Source organism: Brassica oleracea, chromosome C1 (genome assembly GCF_000695525.1).
Source record: "Brassica oleracea var. oleracea cultivar TO1000 chromosome C1, BOL, whole genome shotgun sequence".
NCBI classification, from domain to species: domain Eukaryota; kingdom Viridiplantae; phylum Streptophyta; class Magnoliopsida; order Brassicales; family Brassicaceae; genus Brassica; species Brassica oleracea.
The window spans coordinates 13,832,792-13,857,721 of NC_027748.1; the positions used below are offsets into that span (position 1 = coordinate 13,832,792).

General features: G+C 36.9%; 4 protein-coding genes, 2 long non-coding RNA genes, 1 other non-coding gene and 1 pseudogene across 7 annotated transcripts; 4 read left to right on the plus strand and 4 right to left on the minus strand.

Annotated features, from left to right (window-relative positions):
• The first annotated feature begins 2,759 nt into the window (after positions 1-2,759).
• LOC106325807 (dynein light chain 2, cytoplasmic) lies at positions 2,760-3,739 on the plus strand. The gene is made up of 2 exons (XM_013763860.1): positions 2,760-2,974; positions 3,267-3,739. Exons 1-2 carry the CDS (start codon positions 2,837-2,839, stop codon positions 3,432-3,434), a joined length of 306 nt encoding a protein of 101 aa, XP_013619314.1. The 5' UTR covers positions 2,760-2,836; the 3' UTR covers positions 3,435-3,739.
• A 147-nt stretch (positions 3,740-3,886) lies between these two features.
• On the minus strand, positions 3,887-5,305 carry LOC106325817. The gene is made up of 4 exons (XR_001267061.1): positions 5,182-5,305; positions 4,856-5,061; positions 4,227-4,543; positions 3,887-4,144 (listed from the first exon to the last, which is right to left on the minus strand). It is a non-coding gene; the product is annotated as an uncharacterized LOC106325817 (long non-coding RNA).
• Positions 5,306-5,795: 490 nt separating this feature from the next.
• Positions 5,796-10,175, minus strand: LOC106332263 (annotated as a pseudogene).
• A 4,018-nt stretch (positions 10,176-14,193) lies between these two features.
• Positions 14,194-19,796, minus strand: LOC106296214 (myosin-4). The gene is made up of 24 exons (XM_013732298.1): positions 19,765-19,796; positions 19,262-19,585; positions 19,073-19,174; positions 18,862-19,005; positions 18,620-18,770; positions 18,490-18,517; positions 18,237-18,405; positions 18,073-18,136; positions 17,951-17,964; positions 17,785-17,869; positions 17,582-17,685; positions 17,343-17,481; positions 16,991-17,262; positions 16,824-16,913; positions 16,671-16,748; positions 16,410-16,571; positions 16,113-16,298; positions 15,830-16,035; positions 15,582-15,714; positions 15,365-15,494; positions 15,176-15,283; positions 14,972-15,090; positions 14,681-14,893; positions 14,194-14,603 (listed from the first exon to the last, which is right to left on the minus strand). The coding sequence occupies exons 2-24, from the start codon at positions 19,550-19,552 to the stop codon at positions 14,226-14,228; spliced, it is 3,366 nt and encodes a 1,121-aa protein (XP_013587752.1). The 5' UTR covers positions 19,553-19,585; positions 19,765-19,796; the 3' UTR covers positions 14,194-14,225.
• Positions 19,797-20,006: 210 nt separating this feature from the next.
• Positions 20,007-20,857, plus strand: LOC106295212. Its single transcript, XM_013731056.1, has 3 exons — positions 20,007-20,193; positions 20,283-20,337; positions 20,544-20,857. Exons 1-3 carry the CDS (start codon positions 20,097-20,099, stop codon positions 20,704-20,706), a joined length of 315 nt encoding a protein of 104 aa, XP_013586510.1. The 5' UTR covers positions 20,007-20,096; the 3' UTR covers positions 20,707-20,857.
• Positions 20,858-21,067: 210 nt separating this feature from the next.
• On the plus strand, positions 21,068-21,140 carry TRNAF-GAA. Its single transcript has one exon. It is a non-coding gene; the product is annotated as a tRNA-Phe (tRNA).
• Positions 21,141-21,192: 52 nt separating this feature from the next.
• On the minus strand, positions 21,193-22,505 carry LOC106324217 (NAC domain-containing protein 72-like; the record flags this gene model as incomplete). Its single annotated transcript, XM_013762228.1, is given in 3 exon segments — positions 21,193-21,915; positions 21,990-22,258; positions 22,382-22,505. Coding segments are annotated over 3 exon segments (846 nt in total), but the record flags the coding sequence as incomplete, so codon positions are not given.
• LOC106324226 lies at positions 22,080-22,772 on the plus strand. The gene is made up of 2 exons (XR_001266692.1): positions 22,080-22,290; positions 22,397-22,772. It is a non-coding gene; the product is annotated as an uncharacterized LOC106324226 (long non-coding RNA).
• The last annotated feature ends 2,158 nt before the right edge of the window (positions 22,773-24,930 follow it).

The window sequence follows — 24,930 nt, forward strand, 5'->3', positions numbered from 1 at the left end:
TGAAACCTCTATTTATTAAATGCTTCCAAACATTTTCACGGTTTGCCAGTTTCGAATTGTTGCATTTCCGACAAGGACAGAACATCTTACCACTTTCTTGGGCGAGCGGTGTTGAATCTGCTTGATGCATAAATGTCTCCAGACCCGCAAGGTATTCTTTCGTCACTCTCCCGTTAGCATCTCTATGCATATACATCCACTTCCGCAACTCGTAAATAGTCCCGGAGCCAGCCATTTTTTTTCTTTCACGTTTTTTGTTGTTGGTGTGTTTAAAATGATGTTCAAACATCCATATTTATAGGAAAATTCGAATCTGGTAATTGTAATTTTGCTATGAATTTACAACGAAAATTAATTAGGTGGGCAAAAAAAACGTGTAACACCTATGAAGTTGGTGGATTCAAAAATTTCCTCGCTAAATATACGTAAACTATTCCCTCGTAAATACCACGCAAAGTTTACGTCGTATTTACGAGGAAATAGTTTTTCCTCGTAAAATACTCGTAAAATTACATCCACTTTACGACGAAACAGTTTTGTCGTTACGTTACGAGGAAATAACGATGACTTTAGTTTTTCACGTAAATTCATCGTAAACTCGACGCAAATTTACGAGGATTGTTTTTCTTCGTTAATTTTCGTCGTTAAGCATGTGTTTTCTTGTAGTGTTAATTTTTCGCTTATCAAAATATTTTTTAAAAAATTTATAGATTATTTTTAAGATCAGCTACACCAGAAGACTTACTTTGGGACGACTCAGACGACTTACTGGAGCTATATTCGTAAAAATGAATTCTGTCTTTTTGTTTGTTCACAAGAGGCTGTGCTGTAATTTCACAAGGTTTTTAGGTTAGTTTTGCATTTAATTCAAGTTTGGGTATAGGTTTGGGGTTAAAATCAATTTGTGGGTTAGTTTTGACAAATTTCCCTAAAAATTAAGAGACGGTTTTATTATTACGCTAAGAATCTCACCCTAATAATCCCCATTAATCATGCTCTAAGGTTTTCAATAAAAAATATATGGAGAAGTTAGGTTAAAGTTAGAGAGCCGACGCCATGTGTGTACTATTTTTGTTTGTTTTTCACAACTACTAATCACTGACTATTTGATAGTATATCATATCACTCTATTTGTTTTCTTTGGGATTTCTGATTAGATCTTCACTGTAAGTGATCGGTGATAATACTTATATGCATATATTGTGGATACACATACAACTACACAAGAGAGTACCAAAGAAGGCAGCGTAAGTTAATCATGAGCGAGTTTTGGGAAGTGATCTAGAAAGTATAACCTGTTTTATATATTTCAGTTAATAAAATTCAATTTCAATTAATTTTATAACAACCATTTTTAAATATCGGACACTCATAAAAACTGGAGTTGGAAGTTATTTGATGAAAAAAATAACATCGACTCTATTTTCTTATTTATTATTTATGAGTTCCAAATTTAATTAAACTTGACTTCGATTGGTTAGATGAGTTCCATTCCAATTTTTTCTTGTTTTATTGATTTTTTCCCATTAATTAACAATTAGCTTCCAAAAGGAAGACGGCCATATGTTTTGTCCCTTCTTCTTCCCTTCACTCATTTTGCTTCTGTAATCTTGATTGTGCACTTGTTCAACCATATCCACTCACAATTTGTTTTATTTACAACATAATCACAAAACATCCCAAATTAGGAGGAGTGAATTTCTTTTCTTTTTCTAAAAAAATAATGACAGTTAAGACGACCAAGTCACATGTGTAATATTCAACATGATCTTGAATTATAAACTGATTGAATGAACCATGATTTGTACGGTAACACCAACCGGACACTTGAACATTGACGCAAAAAATATACTATTGAACTTATGCCATTCATTTAAATATCATTAGTTTTATATTTTCATTGACTGCTTGTGTGTGACATATATTACAATATCGTACTATTATCAGTGCATAAAATATAAGAGCAACATTGTTTTTAAAACACATGATATGCATTATATGACACGTTTCCGATACTGGTGATTTTGTACAGGATATAAGTCGTTTACTTAACTCTCACATGAGATCAGAGGGATTTTGCTTAATGTGTACTTAACTCTCATATACATAATTACCATATTTCAACTATATTATATTCCCTCCGTTTTTTTAATATAAGTCGTTTTAAAAAAATTTTTATGTTCAAAATTATATGATGTTTTTGGTTTTCTATGTAAAATTTATTAACACTTAATGTTATATGACCAATGATAATATACCTTCTATTTTATTATTAGTTGATTTGTGGTTAGCTAAATAATTAATGATGTTTTTGTTTAGAAAATATAAAAAATTAATGATTTCTTAATCTATATGCACAATTTTAAAACGACTTATATTAAAAAACGGAGGGAGTATAGTTCAATAGGATAACTAGAAATTTATTCTAAAAAGTTATCTCACCCTAATTTATGAGACAATTGTCAAGAGAAGAAAATTCAAAAAAATTGTGATGGGACCAAAAAAAATATAACCCTTGAACCAAATCCAAATACAATGATCAGCTAATGATTATAGCTAATGATCTATGTTGTATAAATTCATATTTGAAATCGATTGTATGATTTGTTTTGACCACATATCACCTGTACATGCAAATCCATGTGGTTGATGAATTTACACGACCAACCAAAAAACAAAACAAACTTCTTGTAAGTTCCAACTAAATCTCCACCACTATCTAGGAGCTTCATTCACATTCCAGCCTGTCATTTTTTTCCATATATACGTTGCATAAACTCACTTGGTTCTCTTATATTTCTCAAGCTAAATAATCACTTTAAGAAAAAGTAAAAGGATGTTAGAAGGGAAAGCAGTGATGGGTGAGACAGATATGAAGCAAACAATGAAGGAAGATGCTCTTAGTTTGGCTGCCAAAGCCCTTGATTGCTTTGATGTCACCGAACCCACTCAAATCGCCCGTTTCATCAAGAAGGTTCACAGATAAAAATTTCTGTACATGTTATATAATGTATAAATATTTTCTAATATGACCTTAGTGTGTGTCAGCGTATAAATATTGATTGGAACATGTATATGTACCTACCGTCTACATATATGATGAAATTAAATTATGAAAATGAATGTCATAACAAACTCCACCAGTAGCTTTCCCGGTCATTGGTATACAGATTTTTGATATATTTTTCATCATATATGTAGACGGTAGGTACAAAAAAAAAAAAAAGAAAAAAAAAGATTTTTGATATATTTTTCAAAATTTTCAGGAATTTGATAAAAAATACGGATTGGGGTGGCAGTGTATTGCGGGGACGCATTTCGGATCGTTCTTGACTCATTGTAGTGGCTGCTTCATCCATTTCTCCGTTGGCAACCTTACCATTTTACTCTTTAAGGGATCAGCTGGTGAAGTAGCGTCCGGACCAACAGTCTAACCAGTTCAGACATATTGTGATAATAATCAAGTCTATATTTGGATCCATTTAGTGTTAAATCAAAATGCATTCTAGCATTTTCAGTCATTTTCAATCGTTTTTCCGGTTTCTACTTAACATTTTTCTGTTTGCTTTTGGAGTCAGAGAGAAAAAGAATAAAAAATGTTGAAACTAGTCTTTGCATTGTGGTTTTGATTTTGTAAGAGCATCATTATCCCAAAACCCTTTAAAGGGTTTCTTAATTAATTTTTAATAGTTTTTAAAGTGTAAAAATGAGTTGAGAGACTTAGAAAGAGATTTGAACATTTAAATGGTTTATTGCAAGTCTCTTAATTATGGATTCTTAAAAAAAAAATTATAAACATGAACAAGAAACAGAGAGTTAATAAGATTTCCAGATCAACAATCATTGAGTATGTGTAACTGTGATCATGACAAAAATGCAGCACAAGAAGCTTAAACATCGTTTCAGTAAAATGCTTGACAATAGAATCCTATCTAGTACATACCCTTCTCCAAGAAGATGTAAGCATAATGATAAGCACTGCCAGAAGATGGACAACAAGAAGCAAGCTCAGCATAGCAACAAGCGGAGAGAGCAGCTGCTACTCCAGCGATGAAGAACGATACAGCAAGAGCAGGTCCTGTGTGTTGTCTAGCTACTGTTCCCACTAGAATATACACTCCTGCTCCAATTGTTGTTCCAACTCCTTCAAAAATTCAACAAAGGTAGTAAAAGATCAATTTAATTGACACAATATATGAGAAAGAGTTTGGATATTTGTCTCATACCAATAGCAACAAGGTCAACGGCTGTTAGTTTCTTGGCAAGCTGATGATGATGATGATCATCTCAGAGACAAAATCTCACCTTTTGGATTAAGTTCTTGTCAAGCTCAGCTTCCGTAAGAAGCATATCAGCACTTGGGTGTCTGAAGAACAGAAACTCCGAAGTACTCCTCTGTCTGCTCCATCATCATCATCAACAGCAAAGTACTCATCTCTAAGCGCCAAGGCATTACCGTATTTGTTCTTGAGCTTGCCGTTGACATACTCCTCTGTCTGCTCCATTGCTATGTTCATATACCCATCAAGACAAGCAAGAATGCCTGTGTAAGAAAAAGTAAAAGAGAACTCAATATTAAGCTTGACCAGAACCTAGAAAAAAACTGATCGGTGCAACAAGAGAAACAAGTCGAGAAGAACAAAACAAGTCTAGGACAAAGATATCTTTCTTTTACAAGGCCTTGAGCCTCGATCATAAAACCACAAAGCGAATATCTCAAAAGCAAGCTCAAAATCTATTAATCAACTCTAAGTTTACTGTAGTCACATTGGTAAAAGGAGATATTAGAATGAGAACGGGCAAGGAGAAGATACAATCAGCCAAATTGATTACTGTGATCTAACAATAGCCTGACCTTGACTGGTTTATAAACAAAAAAATGTCAAAACTTTGTCTAATTTCTCAGAGCTATATCAATTGATCACAACGGCGACGGTTTCATCACCCTCGAGGAGCTAAGCCAAGCTCTCTCTCGTCTCGACCTCAAGTCCACCGTCGAGTCCTACATCCAGCCTGGAAACGCCGGTCTCAACTTCGAAGACTTCTCCTCTCTCTACAAGACTTCAGATCAATTTCAAATTAACAAGAGAAGACAATTTCCAAAAAGATTTAAGATTTTGGTAATTCGAATAGATTCCTGGAAAGAAATCAATCAAGAAAAGATGTGAGTTTTTGAATTACCTCAGTCATGGTTGTGGAAGGGGAAGATGAGTTCAAGAATCCAACTGAGAGAAGGAGAGAGAGATATTAGAGAGACAGTAGAGATGGAGAAGAAGAGACAGAGGAAGAGACGTCTCTTGTAATACCAAATTACAGCACCTTTTATCCCAAAACTCCATTAGAGGATTCTTAATTGTTTTTTAGTAATATTTAAGGATTAAAGGTGTTTAAGAGATTAAGATAAAGAAAATTGAGAATTTTATGTCTTCGTTGCAAGTTTCTTATTTTTGGGTTGTTAAAAATAAATTAATCTTAATTTTTTTTTATTTTTTTTATTAAATAAAACATAAAAAAATTACATTTTAAACATAGATTTGTAAATAAAAACATGAAAACAAAGATTATTTAAATAAACGAGAATTATTCGAAAGAAGCATCCGAGATCAGTGGTTGTCGTCATCATATCCAAATCTACGCCATATATGTTCAACCAAATCATCTTTTAGTTGTTGATGCATTTGCCTATTTCGAATTCTTGTACGAGCGTCCATCATATTTGTGATGTTTGAAGGGATATCTGTAGAATACGTGAAATCAACATGTGAATTTCCGTGGTCTTCTCCTTGTTGGAAATCTTAAACATCAACTAGACTGTATCCATCTCGTTCGTCTTCTACTATCATATTATGGAGTATGATACATGCTCTCATAATCTTTCCAATTTTGACTTTATCCCAAAACAGCGCCGGATTTTTAACAATGGCAAAGCTTGCAAGACTCCAAAAGCACGCTCGACATCTTTTCGAACAGCTTCTTGACGTTGAGCAAATAAAACTGCATGCGGCCCTTGTGGCTAGGGATGTCAATTGGGCACATTGTCCATGGGCGGCCCATGTCCAAATCGATATGGACTAATCTAGTCACGCCCAAATCTGCCCGAAATATTTTCTGTCCAAATGGACTATGCCCAGATACGCCCAAAGTCCAATGGACAAAAACAAATGGACATGGGCCGCCAAAATACGCCCATATTTTAAAAATATTTAAGGTTAGTATTTGGGGAAAAAATCTGAAATCCCAAATTCACAATTGGTCTCCGTCTGTCTCTCGAGTCTCGACTTGCCTCTCTGCCTCGTCTCTCCATCTCTCGAGCAGTGTCTCTCCCCCTCGTCTCTCCATCTCTCGAGCAGTGTCTCTCCGCCTTGTCTCTTCATCTCTCGAGCAGTGTCTCTCCATCTCGACTCTCCTCTCCGTCTCTCACTTTGTCTTTGAGTCGCTTCAGGTCGCTTCATCTCGACTCTCCTCTCTTTGCGATTTAATTGCTTTTAGGATGATGGGTTTGCAATTTGATTGCTTTTAGGTTGATGGGTATGCATGTTATGTTTAACTCTGTCCATTGTTAATGATGATTCTAGTTTGTTTGTAAGTTTCGTTTATGTAAATGTCTTTAATCTCTTTTGTTCAGATGGATGATGAAACTTTGAACCTATATGATGACGATGATGATGACTATTTGAGTGGTAATGAGATGATGGATCAGAATGAAGATGGTCATGATTCTATACAAGATGATTCTACAAGTGCGGCTGGGAATAGAGGAAGGCGGAGACGTAACAAGCGGAGGCATTCAAAGTGTTGGAAGCATTTTGAAATTGTAGGAGATAAATTGCCTGATGGGACTACTAAAGTTATTTGCAAGCATTGTGAGTATTCCTATTTCATAGATCTAAGCAATGGGACTAATACTTTACTGCGTCATAGTAGAGTTTGTTCAAAGAATCCTGGAAGCACACCTAGAAGTAGGAAGTTTGATATAATGGTCTTCCGTGAGATGATTGCTGGTGCTATTGTTGAGCACGATCTTGCATACTCATTTGTTGAGTTTAGAAGAATTAGAGAAGCTTTTGAGTATGCAAATCCTAGCATTGAGTTTTGGTGTAGAAACACTGTTGTGTCTGATGTTCGTAAGATATATGAGAATGAGAAAGCTGGTCTTAGGAAGGTTTTGAGTGAAGTTCCTGGGAGGATCTGTTTTACTACTGATTTGTGGAGGGCAATCACTGTGGAGGGGTATTTATGTCTGACAGCTCATTACGTTGATACTGTCATTCTGTGCTTTTCCCCCACCTCATATTGGTTATAGTATTGCTATGAAGGTGATGGAGTTCGTGAAAGAATGGAGATTAGAGAAGAAAGTGTTTACAGTGACTGTCGACAATGCTTCTTCAAACGACAATATGCAAGGGGTTCTAAAGACACAACTTCGCAGAGCTTTGGTGTGTAATGGCGAGTTTCTACATGTAAGATGCGCAGCACACGTTCTGAACCTGATTGTTCAAGATGGGTTGGTGGTGATTAGTCATGCCTTAGAGAAAATTAGGGAAATCGTGAAGTTTGTAAAGTCTTTAGAGTCGAGAGAGCAAATGTTTCAGACCTGTATTGAAACTGTTGGGAGCAAGAAAGAAGCTGGTCTTGTTTTTGATGTGGCAACGAGGTGGAATTCAATCTTTAAGATGTTGTCTAGAGGTCTTCCATTGAGAGAAACATTGCGTAATCTCTCTGAAGTAGATCCGAGTTACAAGTGCTTTCCATCAGAATTGGAGTGGTCTAGAGGAGCACTCATCTGTAAGTTTTTGGCTCCATTTGCTGAGATGACAAACCTGGTATCTGGCTCATCATATCCGACTGTGAACTAATATTTTATGAAAGTCTGGAAAATAGAATGTTGGCTGAGAACGCATGAGACTTCAGATGACGAGACAATTTGTCAAATGGTGGAAACAATGAAGCTGAAGTTTGACAAGTACTGGGAAGACTACAGTGATATACTTTCTATTGCTGCAGTGTTGGATCCAAGGTTGAAGTTCGCTTGCTTGGAATATTGTTATGACACCTTAGATCCATTAACAAGCAAAGCGAAAGTCGATCATATCCGAAAGAAGATTAAAAAGTTGTATGGAGTATACAAGAAGGATCCTAAGAGCACTACTGCGAGCCCTTCAGAAGCCACATTGGTGAACAGTATACCAGCTAGATATGGGGTAAGAAGATAGCGTTATAATACATGAGTTTTTGTACTTGGTGAGTTGGTGTGTTCTTAATGTTTTTATGTTCATAATGCAGGACTTTTATGCATTCTTTTCTCAGAATGCGGGAACAGGAAAATCAGCTTTAGATGTGTACTTGGCTGAACCGGTTTTAGATATGGCTGCCTTTAAGACTCCAGATGTCTTGAGATATTGGAAAAACAATGCAACACGGTTTAAAGAGCTGTCCCGCATGCCGTGTGATGTTCTTTCAATTCCCATTACAACTGTGTCTTCTGAGTCGTCATTCACTGCCGGAAGCCGTGTTCTTAGCAAGTATAGGAGCCGACTTCTTCCATCAAATGTACAAGCTCTTATTTGTGGAAGAAATTGGCTGCGTGGATTTGTAGGGACAAGTAAGTTTTCTGATTTTATACTTAGCTTGCATACTTTTTGATATTCAGCTTAAGACTCTAGATGTCTTTTACTTGGCTGTTGTTTGATTGTTGCTTGCATTTAAACTTGCGGATTGACTTGTTCACTTGTTAGGTGATTCTGATGAAGAAGAAGAAGAAGAAGGTGAAGAGAAGGAAGGTGAAGAAGAACGTGGAAGAAAGAAGAGAAGTCAGTGAAGACATGGAGTTTAAGTTTAAAACTTTAAGTATCTTTTGGCTTTTGTAAGATATGGAGTTTAAGTTTAAGACTTTAAGTATCTTTTGTTAAGTACCTTTTGGCTTTTGTAAGACATGGAGTTTAAGTTTAATTTCTTTAAGTATCTTTTGTAAAACATGGAGTTTTAAGTCTAAGTATCTTTTGTGAAACATGAAGTTTAAGTAAGTTAAGATGTTATATATAACATTTAGAACCTGTACATTTTTTTAATTGAAAATTAGATTTTTTACATTAAGTGGACATCTGGACTCCATGGACAGTCCAACTGGACATGATCATATTTGGTTATGGTCCTATTTGGAAATGGTATTATTTGGGCTTCGGCCAAAAATGCCCAAAAAAAATAAGCCCATCTGGACACACCCAAATCCATCCGGACAGCCCATTTGACACCCCTACTTGTGGCATAGAAATAGATTGGATAAAAGTTGCCCATTTCAGATAAATACCATCGGTGAGATAATAAGCCATATGATACTCACGTTCATTGACAAAGTAAGTGACATTCGGAGCTTGACCGTTTATTATGTCATCAAAAACGGGAGAACGGTCAAGAACATTGATATCATTTAATGTACCTGGAGGTCCAAAAAACACATGCCATATCCAGAGATTGTATGAAGCGACCGCCTCTAAAACGATTGTTGGTTTACCCGAACCACGAGAATATTGCCCTTTCCAAGCGGTGAGACAATTCTTCCACTCCCAATGCATACAATCGATGCTTCCTATCATCCCGGGAAACCCACGACGCTCTCCCACATCAAGTAGACGTTGAAGATCAGCCGGTGTTGGTCTTCTTAAGTACTCATCGCCGAACAAATATATTATACCTTCCACAAACTGTTCCACACATAACGGAGCTGTTGTTTCACCGAGCCGGAGGTATTCGTCGACCATATTAGCTGCATAACCATACGCCAAGACACGAATGGCTGCGGTACACTTTTGAAGAGGAGAGAGACTATTCCTTCTGAGACCATCTTTCTTTTCCCGGAAGTATTGAACTTCGTTGGAGAGTCGATCAACAATGTGCATGAACAGTCGCTTGTTCATTCTAAAACGTCGTCGGAAGAAATTTTCAGGATACGTTGGAGATTCACTTAAATAATCATTCCATAAACGAAAATGCCCTTCTTCACGGTGTCTTTCGATATAAGCTCGTTTTTTTCTTTTCTTTCTTCGTTCTTCTTCATCACTTTGAATGGTAAAATTGTGAAAAGCTTGATCAAACTGTTGATCAAAGAGCTCATCAAATGCATCATCAAAAGCATCATCAAAAGCTTTATCTAAATTGTTTTGAGAAGAAGAAGCCATATATGATGATTAAAGAGGTTTATAAACTAGTGATCAAAGAGAGAAAATAGAAAGAAGAAGAATTTATTATAAATAAAGATGAGTTTGAGAAAATAGAGAGAAGAAGAGAAGATGAGTTCTTGCTTTGGTTTGGAGAGAGAAGAGATTTCAATGAGTTGGTTTAAAGAGAATGGTATCGAGAGAGAGATGAGTTCTTGCTTTGGTTTGAACAGATTGGTATAGAGAGTGATATAGAGAAAAATATGAGTTGTTGCTTTGGTTTGGTTTAGACAGATTCGCTATAGTGAGTGATATAGCAAGAAAGATGAGTTGATGAGTTTGTTTGGTTCAGACAGAATGATATAGAGAGAAAGATGAGTTGTTGATTTTTCTTTGGTTTAGACAAAGATATATATAGAGATAGGTGACACAAAGCATTAGAGAGACCAAGTCACATGATGCAAGATTACAAAACACATCAAACAAGAGTACACATGATAGAAGTCACATGATGCAAGATTACAAAACACATCAAACACATAAGAGTACATGATCCGTGACACAAAGCGTTGACACTACAAGACACAACAACACACTAACCTTGTCTGACACTACAAGACACAACAACACACTGACCTTGTCCATGACGAGACACTCACCTTCTTCTCTTCCTCTTGTTACCATCACCCTTAGAGGATTGTCCTTTCTCTAGCTTGATTCCCGACTTCAACACCCTGAACTTTTCCTCTCTCAGCTTCTTCTCTTCCTCCTTCATCCTTTCGAGCATCCTTCTGAACTCAGGTTCAATGTCATCTTCTGATTCCTCCACCCTAATCAAGTATCCCATATTGCTCATGTATTCTTCGCTTGATAACTCCACCATATCTTCTTCTTCTTCATCTGATATCTCCACCACTTCGACTGTATCTTCTTGTGGGAGAGGCACAACATCATCATCTCTATCTTCTTCTGAGAGAAGCGGTATGATTCCTCTTGCTGAGAGGCCACAAACAATCCGTTTTCTTGGTTCCATTTCTGGCTGTGTGTGACTTGATCCCCTGAAAAGCAAAAAATAAGATTAGAACATATTAGAACACATCAAAGAAGATAAGAACGTATTAGAACACATAACACATCAAACAAGCAAACTACTAATATTCATTGACAGTTTAACATCAAACAAGCAAACAAACAAACTATAAGATTTACTTATATTACACATGAGTCTTAAGCGCCACAAACAAGATAACCAACTGATAACATTGACAGTTTAAAAGATTACATATATAACATATTCTTAATCAGTTTGTTCTTAAGCGCCACTTCTAAATCACTAAGCGGCTCTGTTTTTGCAAGGAGTTTGTCAAGCAGTTTGGTCTGGCTAAGCTTCTCCTTTGCTGTTATATCCTTCGCCTTTAACTCCCACATTTGCTGAAAATCTTGCAAATTCTTGCCTTCTTCTCCCACTGACCTTTTAGCCTTCGCCTTGGATGCCTTCACCCCAATAGGCCTAGCCGTTGCTTCATCCTCTCCATTGACCCTGGGCATAGATGCTGATGACTGAAAAGATTGGTCTTCCCCCACCCTCTTTCTCTTTGAACCAGAGCTTTGTTGACTACTACCATAAGTCCCACACCATTTCTGATAATTCCTAAGCTCCCTCCACGCATGCTCCAATGAGAACTTGACCTTGTAATCGTTGAGGAATATTTCGTGTGCAGCCTTCAAAACATCATCTTCACTCTGGCCACTGGTCCTCTGTTTTGTTGCAGCTTCATATGACCCAACAAACTTGCAGACACCTTCATTTAACTTCCCCCACCTTTGCTTACAGTGGGTTTGCTCTCTCTTAGGCAAACCAACCACCTTGGGACTAGCATTATAATACGCCCCAATCCCTCTTCCAAATGGTTCCTGCCCTTTGCTCATTCCCAACTACAGGATCCTTGGAGGTGTTCAACCATGCACTGATGAGGACCAGGTCTTCAGCTGTTGACCACTTGCACCTTTGCTTACGGTCCTCACCAGTTTGTGCACGTGAAACGGATCCTCCAACGTCTGGAGTAGGTGAAAAACTCAGAATCTGAGTTGGGTTGTCATTGTGAGGCACTTGAGAGTTTAGTAAATGTAAAAATTTAGAGGACTGGCTTTGTTGAGAATCCATACAGAGAAGAAGTTGAAAGAAAGATGAATGAGATGATAAGAAAGAGAAGGAAGAAATAGTGTTTATAGATGGCAGAGAAGGAAGATGAAGGATATGATAAGAAAGAGAAGGAAGAAAGAGTGTTTATAGATGGCAGAGAAGGAAGAGAAGATGCATTCATGACAACCAACAAACAAAAACGCGTTGACATTTATCTACAAGTTTCATCACATTAAGCCTTAATCAATTCTAGCTAGCCATCACTTCTATTTATCACACAACCAAATCATTAATTACAGTCGATTCAATTCTAACCACAACCTAAACCAATTCTAGTTTGCAGAACCAGTTAAGAGTAACACTAACCTTATTATGCAGTGAACTCCTGAATTGTTTGAACCTTTGCTCGATGAACTTTGTTCCTTCTATCTGCCAACAGAAAGACAAAAACAAAAAATGATTCAGACCAACAGAAAGACATAATCAAAAGCGAAAACAAATCAAAGAACAGAAACAGAGCAAGGATTGAAACTTTGATCCATCCGTATTAATTGAAACTAAAATTAAAACCGAAGAACAAGCTGAACATATCCAGAGATCAAAGACATCAAATTTTTAACTCTAGGTGAAACAAACAGAACCAACAAACTACAATAATCAATCACATGCATAATGAAACAACAGAACACAAGGTTTACCTTTCGATTTGAGGTGAAAGCTTCGATTTGAGCCACCGAGGGAAAGCTTGGAGGAGAAGACCCACCGAGAGAGAGAACCAACAAACTACATAGAAAAACAACAGATCAGACCTAATCGAAGACATGCATAGTCAAGAACACAACAACCGCTTACCTTTCGATTTCAAGAGAGCCACAGAGGGAGAGCTCCGTCGCCTCAAGCAGAACCACCGAGTGAGAGGTCACCGAGAAGTGCCACCGGAGGAGACATCGCCGATGAGAGACACCAAAGGAGACGTCGCCGAGAAGAGTCACCGAAGGAGACGTCAAATCGTCTTTCATCGAAGAGAGCTTTCGAGAGAGAGAGAGAGACGCATAACCAATTTCTTCATCCTCTCGTTTGGTAACACCTGTCACTAAGAGTCGGGCCTTCCAGCCCTTACGCAAGGGGCGAGTCTAGGGCTTCTGTCTTTTCTTAATTTTTTTTAATTGGATTTGGGGGAAGAGTTGGGCTAAGAGCCAGCGATAATGCTGCTCTTAGGAGACGTCTCCTGTATTTTTACAATTTTTTTTTTTTAATCATAATTATGTTAAGAGACTTATGCAAGAGTACCATGCATAGTATAATAGTATACAATTTTATATCTGATTGTTATTATTTGCAGAGAAATTATATATCTAAAAGCGAATAGAAAACAACTGGAGACTTTATTAATGAAACTACATAAAACCCCAAAACATAGCTAAGAAATAAACAAATTTTTGTAACCATTTTATTAGAAAGATAGCTTAAAGAATGTCCTATTCCACACATAGATTATACTCAAGGCTGATTCTGTAAGAACATTCACATTGTGCAAAAAGTTTTAAAAGGACGAGTTAGTCTTAAGGTGTTAGATAGTAGCTTTTCTTTGCTTCATTGTTTAAGATCCAACTAGCTGCTTAAACAATAGATGTAAAATAGATCCCCCACCTTCAAGTTGATGAAAACACAAGTGTTTTTTGGAGACTGCATAGCTGAATTAGTCATCAAATTAAAGTCCATAGTCATGACCGAAGCATAATATTTACTCTGTGTGAAACCATGCGATCATAGATCAATTTTGCTTGGTTTTTTTTCTTACCCTACGGTTAGCTTGTAACTCTAAAGAGATAGTTAATTTGATTAAATTGTGGAATTTACATGGTTAAAACTCCTAAAACTAATATGAATTTCGGTACATGAAATGATTATGAGAACGAGATCTAACTTCAAAAGCTTTTCTTGCCGCACCAGTTCCTGTGTCCATTTAACCGGAGCCTTGCCTTTGTCCCTCGTAGTCTCGCTTTGTAATCTTTCTTCCACTTCTCAAATCTTGACCTCAGTCTACTGAGTTCTTCTTCTGCATGCTGCTTCTCGATTGCAATCGACACTTGTTCCAGTTCGTCTATTTCCACATGACGCTTCACATCTTCATCAAATACAACTCTACGTTGATCAACTTCTACATAAATATCCTTAACATCATCCAAGCTACCACCCTTGAGCTCTTTTGTAGGAGTTCCAGGGGAGATTGTGTCCTCTGAGTCATTACCGTGACTCGCAGTCTTGTCTGGAGTCATAATATTACATGCAGCTTCCAGACTCATCTGAAGTTAAAGAGATAATATTACAATCATAAGTATGTAAATGAGTGATGGGTGTAACACTCTTTAGCCACTTTTACCTGCATTGAAGAGATATGTTTTTGCCATGTTTCCTCCATTGACTTCATTCTTGTTTCGTGCTTTATCCATCTTTCCTCAAACCGTTGCAACTCCTCCTTCAATGCAGTGTTTTCATCTTCCTTCTGCATTATAGCTGTTTCGACTTTCTGAACCCGGTTCTGGAGATCAGCTAGATCCCACGGTTGGACTTGAAACTTCTCTAAAGGAAGATCCTAAACATGAAATGTAATAAAGTTTAGATAACTTAGAGACACATAGTAATAACATACATCATGCAAAAAAAATATTACCTTGACTTCTAAAACCTTCCTCCTTGACTTTCTTCTCGTTTTTTTCTTCTCATTGTGTGATTGTTTCTTCAGTTCCACACTGTTTTTTAACTGCTTACGAACGAACCATCTCCGTACCACTACATAAAGAGCGAACTGATTCAAAAATTCTTATCCAAGATAGAAAGGCAAAGTTCTTTGATGCCATCAGATACCGATTTTTACCAGATTGCAAGTGAATGACTGCATCAAGCTCTTTAGTTACTTCTGAGGAAACTGTGGCCGGTGTTTGCATCACAATATAGTTTCTCCTGGCATTTTCACCGCGGATATCTGTGAAAACAGAACAAGTTAGCCAAAAAATCAAATAAGCATATCTATAAAGTTAACATGAGACATATGTCAACGATTTACAAGATTGAAGTATCAATGCTGATTTCTTCATATTGTGGAAGTATTCACGAGACTTGTAACCACGAAGATGCTTCTGTAATCCAATTACACCCTGCAGAACATATTCTCTTCTTTCCTCAAGTAGGCCAATCTATTAGAATACAAATATGAAAGTGTTACTATTGTAGATAGATAATGAAACCAATTCATAATATATCTTCAGGTAAAAATAACTTACTTGCCCGGTTCGAAGGTATATTTTTCTATATCCAACTTGATACATTTCAGGAGGAAGATTGAACTGTTTCATAATAGAATCTGATGTGCTAAGTGGATCCTGGGAGAGTTTTGTGTCCAGTAAGAATCCATATCTAATCCATTGCACAAGCCAACAATGACAAAAAAAAGCTTAGGAATGCATGAGAGTTGTTTGTAACAAGAGAACTATCAACAAAAAGGGGAACAGTGAAAGTTGAGAGACCAAACCTTGCTGCAAGATCCTGATGTGTCATCCTAGTATGATATCCTGATCTTGATATTCTAACAATCTCCAAAACGCCACAACATCTAAGCTGTTGTAGAACATGATTCTCTTCATAAATTCCAGGAAGCTGATTTGAGTTTGGCTTTATGCATCGAATAAAGTGAGGAGTGGTCTCTTCTAACTTGTTCATCAGCTTGAATAGTTGGCTCTGTAAGCAAAAAAAAAGAAAGTGAGTTAGAATGTAAGAAAAGTAAAGTTTCAACTGCAAAACTCAAGCCATGTTACCTTAAACTTTGTAATAACACTTTGATTCATGGATTCCGACAAGGATGCTGGCTTTAGAGACTTGTCATGCATCTTAGAAGAAAACAGGTTCAGTAATTGACAGTTGCATGATGACAAAAGTTGGATAAGATCAACATGCAATGGATCTCTGTTCTTTTCCAGGAAGCCATTTGTATCATAGAGAACCTATTAATTAAACAGCATTAGGTAAATAACCTCTCATAAGTACCCAAGGAGATATTATAAGAGCTAAACAACATGCAGCGTTACGTTGTTTGATTTGGGTTATAAACTGACCTCTCCGGCATAATGACTAACTCTGAAGCCATGACCTCTTCTTTCTCCTCTGAAACAAGAGTTAGCCTTCAAATGATGCTTCAGCTTGTTGGCAAACGTCGTATCAGTGGCCTTTGGAAAATTTGATTCCTCATCTAGTAGTGATACCAAACCAATGGGTTTCTGCACTAGCAATCATATGTGCAAGATGGTCTTTTAAAAAATATAGAAGAAAAAAACAAGAATGAGTACCAAATCTAAAGATGGCACGCTAGATATTACCTTCTCAATAAGATCTAGACACTCTTGATTGTCTTTGAATTCGACCTTAGTCCAATCAATTCCATCCCCTTCATATTCCTGAACAGTGAAGATTTAACTGATAAGATTAAACACATTTACATACAGTTTAAGCTTCAGAGAGAAGAAGATCACCTCTTGTTCAAGTTTGAATAAATGTCGGTTGAAATGTTGTTGCAGTCTTTCATTTGCATAGTTTATGCAAAATTGTTCAAAGCTATTATTCTAAAACCAACGAGACCTGATCATTACACAGTCAAAATGAAATAAAAGACTAACAAATCTAGAGCAAGGTTACGAACCTTGAATGACTCAAAACCATATATGTCAAGGATACTAATAGATCTTCCTGTCCTTAATTTACCAACTTCAAGTGAAGTGTTTATTTGCTCAACAAGCCAGTTGAAAAGGCTTGCATAAATGATTTTCGCTAGTGAATCCCTCATATCAGTCGCCTGTGGCAGTGTCAGTCTTTTAGCAATGCAATCTCTACCAGCTTGGAGCTTGCATGTAGACAAAACCACCATAAGCTCTTTTGAGTCGCATCCCATTAACATAGCTACGTTAGTGACAGCTGTCATAAGCAAGAGGAAAATAATAAGCATCATTAGTTCAGTAATTCAACATGATAGAGGACAAGAAAATGTCTTCTACCTTCATCTGCTACCACGTCCACATGGTTTTCATTGTCAATGACTTCAAAAGATACATTCCCTAACCACAATACAGCTGCAAGCAGTGCAAATGCGCGTTCTTGATATTCTTGAGGAATCTGAACAATGTTGAAAGCTTCCTACAATGACAAAGCAATCTCTAACGAAATAAGAAATTACAAAATTTTGGCATTTACTACATTGGAAACAGAGAAAGGCACAGGAAACAGAAGGAGTTACCATCAATTTGTGAAATTTCTGAACATCATCGATGCGATCAATGGTTAAGCAGTTGCTCTGGTTCAAATAGTTGTATTCACTTGCTGCTTTAAGGTTCAATCTCTCTGCGAGTAAAACCATAAGGAATGGTCTAGCAACTTCTAGCTTCTCAGCCATGAGAAAGTTAAGTTTATATATGTCTACATTTTACTTTGAAATGTTACCTTTAAGAATTGGTGAAGCACCTGCACACAATTCATAAAAGATATGGTAGGATCTCTCGCCATTGGACAGCTGCACTACTCTTGACTGATCCAAATAGACTACATATTAGTCCATGAATAGCTAACTTGTGGAATTTGATTAAAACTTCTCAACAAAAATAATTACCTTTTCTAGCAGAACTGTGGGTCATTCAGCACCAAGTAGTCACAGGAAACAAAAATGCATGTGAGCCCAATATTCAAGAAAATATGACAAAGAATCAGACAAATGTTAAATTCTTTACTCACAAGTTTCAAGTTTGGCACCGCATATCTTTCCCTTTGCACTAAAATGAATCTCCATCAGTTTTCCCTGCATCAAAACAGATCTACTATGAATCCGGACCACTTGTCGGTTTACATAATGTGAGTTATCCTTAAAACATCAAGAAATGTATGTAAAATTTACTCACAAATCTGCTAGAGTTATCATTTCTTGATGTTTTAGCATTCCCAAAAGCTTCAAGTATACAGTTAGTCTTTAGGATTTCATTATCCACCCCAAAGTTACCTCCACCAAGAGCTTCCAAGTACTGCATTGCATATTTTGCTGTCTCAGTTTTCCCAGCTCCACTTTCTCCACTATATGGAATGATACTATCAATTAGTTTTTCCTATCATATATTAGAAAGAAAAAAACATTCAGAATAGAAGGCCTCGTTGTACCTTATGATAATAGATTGGTTCTTCTCCTCTGCATAAAGGAAAAATTCAAAATGCAAACACCAGAAAATAACTATTTGAACACCATGGAAAAGAACTAGAGAAGAAATAAAAAGAAGATTATTATGCTGACCTCTCATCATCTCATCAAAAGCTGCATCAGCCACTGCATAAACATGAGGAGCAACCAAACCCTTCTTTTGATAGGCTGATCGAATGTCGTTACCATAAATCTGAACATTCTTACACGGATTCACTGCAATCAAAACTGGTCCTGCTTTACTCTATAAGAAAAGAAACATGAAACTCTGTTTAAAAAAAATGAAGAACAATCAAAAACAAAACCAGATTTTTTTTTCTATGGAGCAAACTCACGTAAATCAAGTCTTGTGAGTATCTGACTCTGAGGTTGTAAAGAACAGATGGTTCATTCAAGTAACTGAGCTGTATAAGGTCATCAACTCCCTCCAAAACATCTGGGTTTGCAGGGAGAATCTCTTTCATTGATACTTCCACAACCTTTAAAGATAACCAAATTTTACAAATCCATGTTATATGAATTAAAAAAAAAATTAAAAGAACTTACTTCCGTGGTGGACAAGACAACACAAGCCGCATCACCAGAAGCAGATTGTATCTTCCCCAAGTGCCACTCCCCATTAGGACCTCGACACCAAACACCAAGTTTCTGTAATAATCAAAACAGAGCAGCAGTTTAAAAACGCAAAAAACCTGTAATAATGATCAGCGAAACTTGCAAAAGAAGTAATCTCACCTTGGTGATGAAAAACTCGACGTTATTGACCCATTCAGGCTCCGAGATCTGCTCCTCTGTCCTCGTTTTCTCGCTCCAATCCTTCTCTTTGGTATCTCTCTCCGGACAAATCGTATCACGGAGGCTCGTCGGAAGCGATTGACGATTCGAGGGCATTTGTGAAGCGCGTCGAGAGGGAAGGGACGGAGACTTATAATCCTTCAACCTCTCGCACGCATCATCATGTTGGCTAAGAGATTCCATCGTCTCCTCAGGTGTAGTTTTCATCCTAGGAGACGGCGGTATAGTCATTGGTTTCCCTAGAATTCACAGACACATTGGAATCTGAAAAAAAAAATTATAACGGAGAATCTCTCAACATTGCAGATATGGAAAGTTTGTCGTAACAATTAACCAAACAGGAAAAAAAAAAACAATTAACCAAACAGAAAAAACTATGAACATCAAACTGAAAAACAAAAAAAAAATAATAACAAAACCTTTACGTAAATAAAAAACTGAACCTTTTGCCAACGAGAAGAAAAATATTAGAGAGAGAGAGAAGGAGAGAGGGAGAGAGAGATTCCAGAGAGAAAGAATTTGAAAAACCAACGAGGCGCAACGATGAAGAAATATTTTTTTTAAGCCTTTTTCAAAAAAAAAAAAGAAATATTTTTTTTTCTTCTTCTGAAAATAAATAATCGAATGGGCTTTAAGCAGAAACCCACAGGCCCAATAAAGGGACCCGAGTATTAGTAGATTGACCCGCTCCAACAATAGGTTAAGTAATCTCAATTCGTTTTGATTTTGTCGTTCTCGCCTGCCTGCCCTAAGCCGAGAAACCAAAATCGGCGCCATGACGAAGAGCAGGAACAAGAAGAAGAGAGGCGACGACGCCGTTTCCTCCATGGATGTGTCTGAAACTAAGAGCGTCTCTGAATCTGCTCCCCAAGGTGAAAATCGCGTTTTTGCTTATTATTACTCGTTTCTTCGACTTCTTCAGATGTTTAATTTTCAAATCTTTATTCTTTGATTTGGTTAGCCATGGACACTTCGGAGACCGGAGACGCCAAACTCGCTGCTCGTACTCGTAACCTGTAAGCTCAAGTTTCATTACTTGTTAACTTGGATCGAAAAATTATCATATTATTAATCAATTTGATTTCTGGTTTCGCTTGTTAGATTTGTATAAATCTTTGGTTGGGTTTCTCTTGGCTACAAGTTTCCATTGTGAATTTGCTCTTGTCTGAGTTTGTATCTGCCCTTACGTTTAATTATGATGCTTATTTCATGTTTTCTCTAGGACAAGCGCGAAGAAAGGAAAACCGATGAAGAGAACGAAGAATGCAAGGAAGGTGAAAGCTGTGGCTAAAGCTATAGCAAAGAACGACAAGTATGAAGAGAAAGCTTCCAAGAACGTTTCCAAAAAACAGAGAACTCTTTCCGCCAAGAAATTGTATGAATGATTTTGTTCTAAACTCAAAGCGAAAAGTTTTTTAAGGTTCAAGGTTGGGTAGTCTATTTTTGTTCTTGTGCTTATGCTAGCAAAATAATCTCTACAAGTTTGTACTTCTCCTTTAGTTTCAGATTTTTTTAATATTTATGGATTTTATCATATAGGAATATTTGTTACTAGGAGTGATTATTTACACAAATCATTACAAGTCGTAAACTGGGGCTACTACAGTAAACAAAGATCAAAATGTAGCAACAATGTCAAGGACATAAATACCCACATGGATGCGTATTTCTATATTATTTCTATTTAGGATCATCTGAGGGATTATTTGAAGCCTATTCAAATACTTTAACGTGTTTTTTCGCAATGCGGGGATAGCTCAGTTGGGAGAGCTTCAGACTGAAGATTTGAAGGTCGCGTGATCGATGCACGCTCACCGCAATAATTTTTTACTTTCGCTTATTCGAAACGCGGCGCTTTGGACATGTATTTATCTTTATAATATTTATTTACTTTTCTCCTGTTAGAATTAATTACAAAAGAGCCCATTAACGTAGTGTGAGCTATTACATTTTCGGCCCGTCAAATTAGGTCAAAACTAATCTCAAGGCCTTCGCTTTCTGGAATCCTAAGCCTAACCGAATCGGTTAAGGCCCATTATAATTCTCTATTTGTTTACATAATTGCCACTCTAGGATTTTTTTTTACTTTTTCTTTACCGCGTCCACTCATATGTGAGTAGCCAATTACATTAACCCATCTCTCATTGCCTAAACTCGTACATTTGACCCGAAAGTCCGAACCCGCTCGAGCTGTACCCGAAATTCTGAGACAACTCGGTCGAGTTCTGCTCCTGATCGACCTGCGAACTCCTACACCCGCTCTCCGCCGACTGGAACGCGTGGTAACCTCCGTAATTCGACAAACCGTTGGTCATCGGAGCTAGCTCAGGCATGGGATTAAGACCTGCTAAGCTAGCCCATTCGAAATTCCCGTTGAGAATTGTCCTGAGAGAATTCATCCGAGGAAGATCAAAAGACCGATCTTTCATCTCCGGGAACGAATCAAGAACGTCGTCGAGCTGAGACGAAGAAGACGGCGACGACGACATGTTCGTGCTGTGGTCTTCAAGGCAAGCTTGTACCGGAGAAGCAACAGCTTGTCTCTGAGATCCCGGCGATTTCTTGTAGATTCGGCATAAGACCCAATCGTCCAACTGTAAGAGAACGAGTTTAGCGATTTGATTTCGATTTATGTTTTTACTATATTTAATCTGTGTGTTGTTGTTACCTTGGAGCTTCCATGGCTACGAGAATGCTCGATGAGTCGATACTCGTGCATAATCCAGTTTGTTTTCGTGCCTTTTGGAGCTTTTCCGGCGTAGAAAACCAGAGCTTTTTTAATCCCGACTCGGTGACCTTCCGACATGATGATCTTGTCCGTACCCGTTGCCTTCCAATAACCTGACCCGGCTACTCTATTGGGTCTTGACCCGTTCGGATATTTCCGGTCTCTTGGGCTAAAAAAGTACCATTCCTTCTCCCCAAACAAAGCTTTACCTGCGCGCGAACACATCACAAAACACCAAAAAGTAAGCAACTTTACAATAATAGTCTCTTAGTTTTTAACATTTTCTCAAATTAAACACAAAATTAAAAATAACACTCTACTGTATTGCTTACTTGGCAAATCCCAAGGATCGAACTTGTAGAGATCGATATCTCCGATTATCTGGAGAGAGAAATGGTAGCCTGCAACTTTCCGACAGAGATACTGAACAAGAAGCTCTTCATCTGTCGGGTAAAAACGAAAACCTGGAGGTAAGCTCAACTGGGCTAACGGATCCTTCTCTCTAATGCCCATTTTTTTCTCTACTTCGATTCTTCAGCAGATAAAATAATATGTTTAAATGTTTAAGTTCGTCGATCTCTTTTAGACAACCATGGAAGTAGCTGCTTTATATATAGGCTGTGTAAAAGGCAAAGGCTCTTCGAGGATAAGTACGGTCGTTCTTGTCTTACTGTTGTAAAATCTAAACACGACTTTCTTTGTGGACCATTTGGACCATTGACATATAGCCACGTACATGCAACTGCCGACCTTGTCAGTGTGTTGTACAATCTTTTCGAGCGAGATAAATGTGCGTAATATTCTTATGTGTATGTTTTTTTAGTATGAGAAAACATTAACGCAGTAATTTAATTTTTCTTGGTTCAGTCGTGACATATAAAACTTTATAAATATTTATACTGAGCACATCCTATAACATCACCAAAGCTTTCAAAGTCAATTATTCGACTATATATGTTAGTGCCGTTCGGGTTCATGAACCGTCGTCAGGAATAGAGGAAATAAATTTGACATGTGTCAAGCCAAGCCAGTTGTCCTTTCTTCTAGAATTCTGAAAAGGCTAACAACGATGTGTATCTCTATCAGGATTCTCCAAATAATAGTTCGATTTTTCTTTTGATGAAGCACTCACTACGTTGCAGTCAGAAAAAGAAATGGAAGAAGCACTAACTATTCGACAGATAAATCTCTACTGAACAAGGCTTAGACATGCGTGGAAGGCAATGTCCTGCTCGTGTGAAATGTACACGTGTTGGGAGAGTTAGGCAAGCCTTGAATGAAATAGTCAAACTAGACAAAAAATAAATATGAAAATAATACCATAAACTATTTAATAAGTGTACAAACTACAAAAGTTCTAACTATAAAAATAGAAAGGCAACGTTAACTTGAGACACGTATATAGGATTAGAGAAAATTAATGAAATATAATGACAAAATATCGTTTTCTAATTATACAACTGAGATTGTCTAAGTAAATGTAGAAGAAATGTATTTTCACTATTAATTTACGTCTGATTTATTTTGTTCCTACGCTTGGTTAATTTTTAAAGTATAAGTCTTTTTATTGTTAATTTTTTTCACAAACTTCAAAACCCAGGATGCTATTGTTTTGATAATTTTTGTTTGAATATTAATCTCAGTTCTCATAAGAGAATATATTTTATTCCATTTCTATACTCAAATCAAAAGATTAATTAGGTTTTCTTTCACTCAAGAAATACTAAATGGCCTTAGAAGTTGACAAGTGAAAACAATAGACCATGCTGGATAGTTCACAGGCCTTTATATAATAGTTTTGATTTTTTATTCTTCTTCTTCTTGATTATTCTATTTCTCTTTTAATTATTATAAATCAGGGGCGGACCCAGGTTGAAGAAAGGTGTGGCATGGGCCCACACTCTTTTTTATTTTTCCTTGAGAAATTTAATCAAAATTTATTTACATACTCTTAGTTTATATATCTATTTCAATATGTGCCCCATACTAAATATCATTCTAGATTCGCCCCTGATTATAATTGCATTTCGTTTTCGAATGCTTTTGAATTTTAGATTTTAGTGGACGTGGAGAATTCTTGTTCATTGAGAGGACATGCTCATCCATTTGTTTTATAAGAAAATAATTTTGAATATTAGCAAAGATATACGACAAGAGTTTGGTTCAACGATTTCGCATAACTGCAAAATGTGTTGATTTGAAACTCCGCGATCGCTATTCAGTTAGTGTATAATATTCTTATAATCTTGACAAAAGGTCAAAAAAATATTTATATAATGATATGGATTTGGAGGCAATGAGTTTTTTAAAAAACACTCAGTGATATGACTTTTTGGGCAATGGAGAAAACAACCTCCACACAGACCTTGGAATTGTCGTTGCCGAGCATGGCCGAACAAGCTCTAGAAGAACGATGCGGTTGGCTCTACTCCCGCCTTGAAGCACTCCTACGTGTGTTTCAACGAGCAAAATTATCTATAAGGGAATAAATTGCAACAAAAATGACACGAAAAGTCATAACACAATAAAAATGATCTATAAGTGATATTATTATCATCATTACTGGAAGGTTTTCTATATCTTTGTATTAGTATATTTATTTTAATTTATAACTATAACTGTTAAGATTTGAGAAAAGATTTGTGAGAATGTGTTGTATATTTCTTATTGCTTACACCACTATATATAGTGGTTCATACAAGGTGGAGTCAAAGGGAGAATTGATTACAAAGATACTCTACATAATGACATGGTCAAACTCATAAAGATTAAGATTGAATGGGTCTTCCATGTGGCTGGATGTAAACCCCCAATGGACTCTAGTCTTGAACTTGTATGGTCTAGGTTATGGACCATCCACTTCATGATTCATAACACTCCC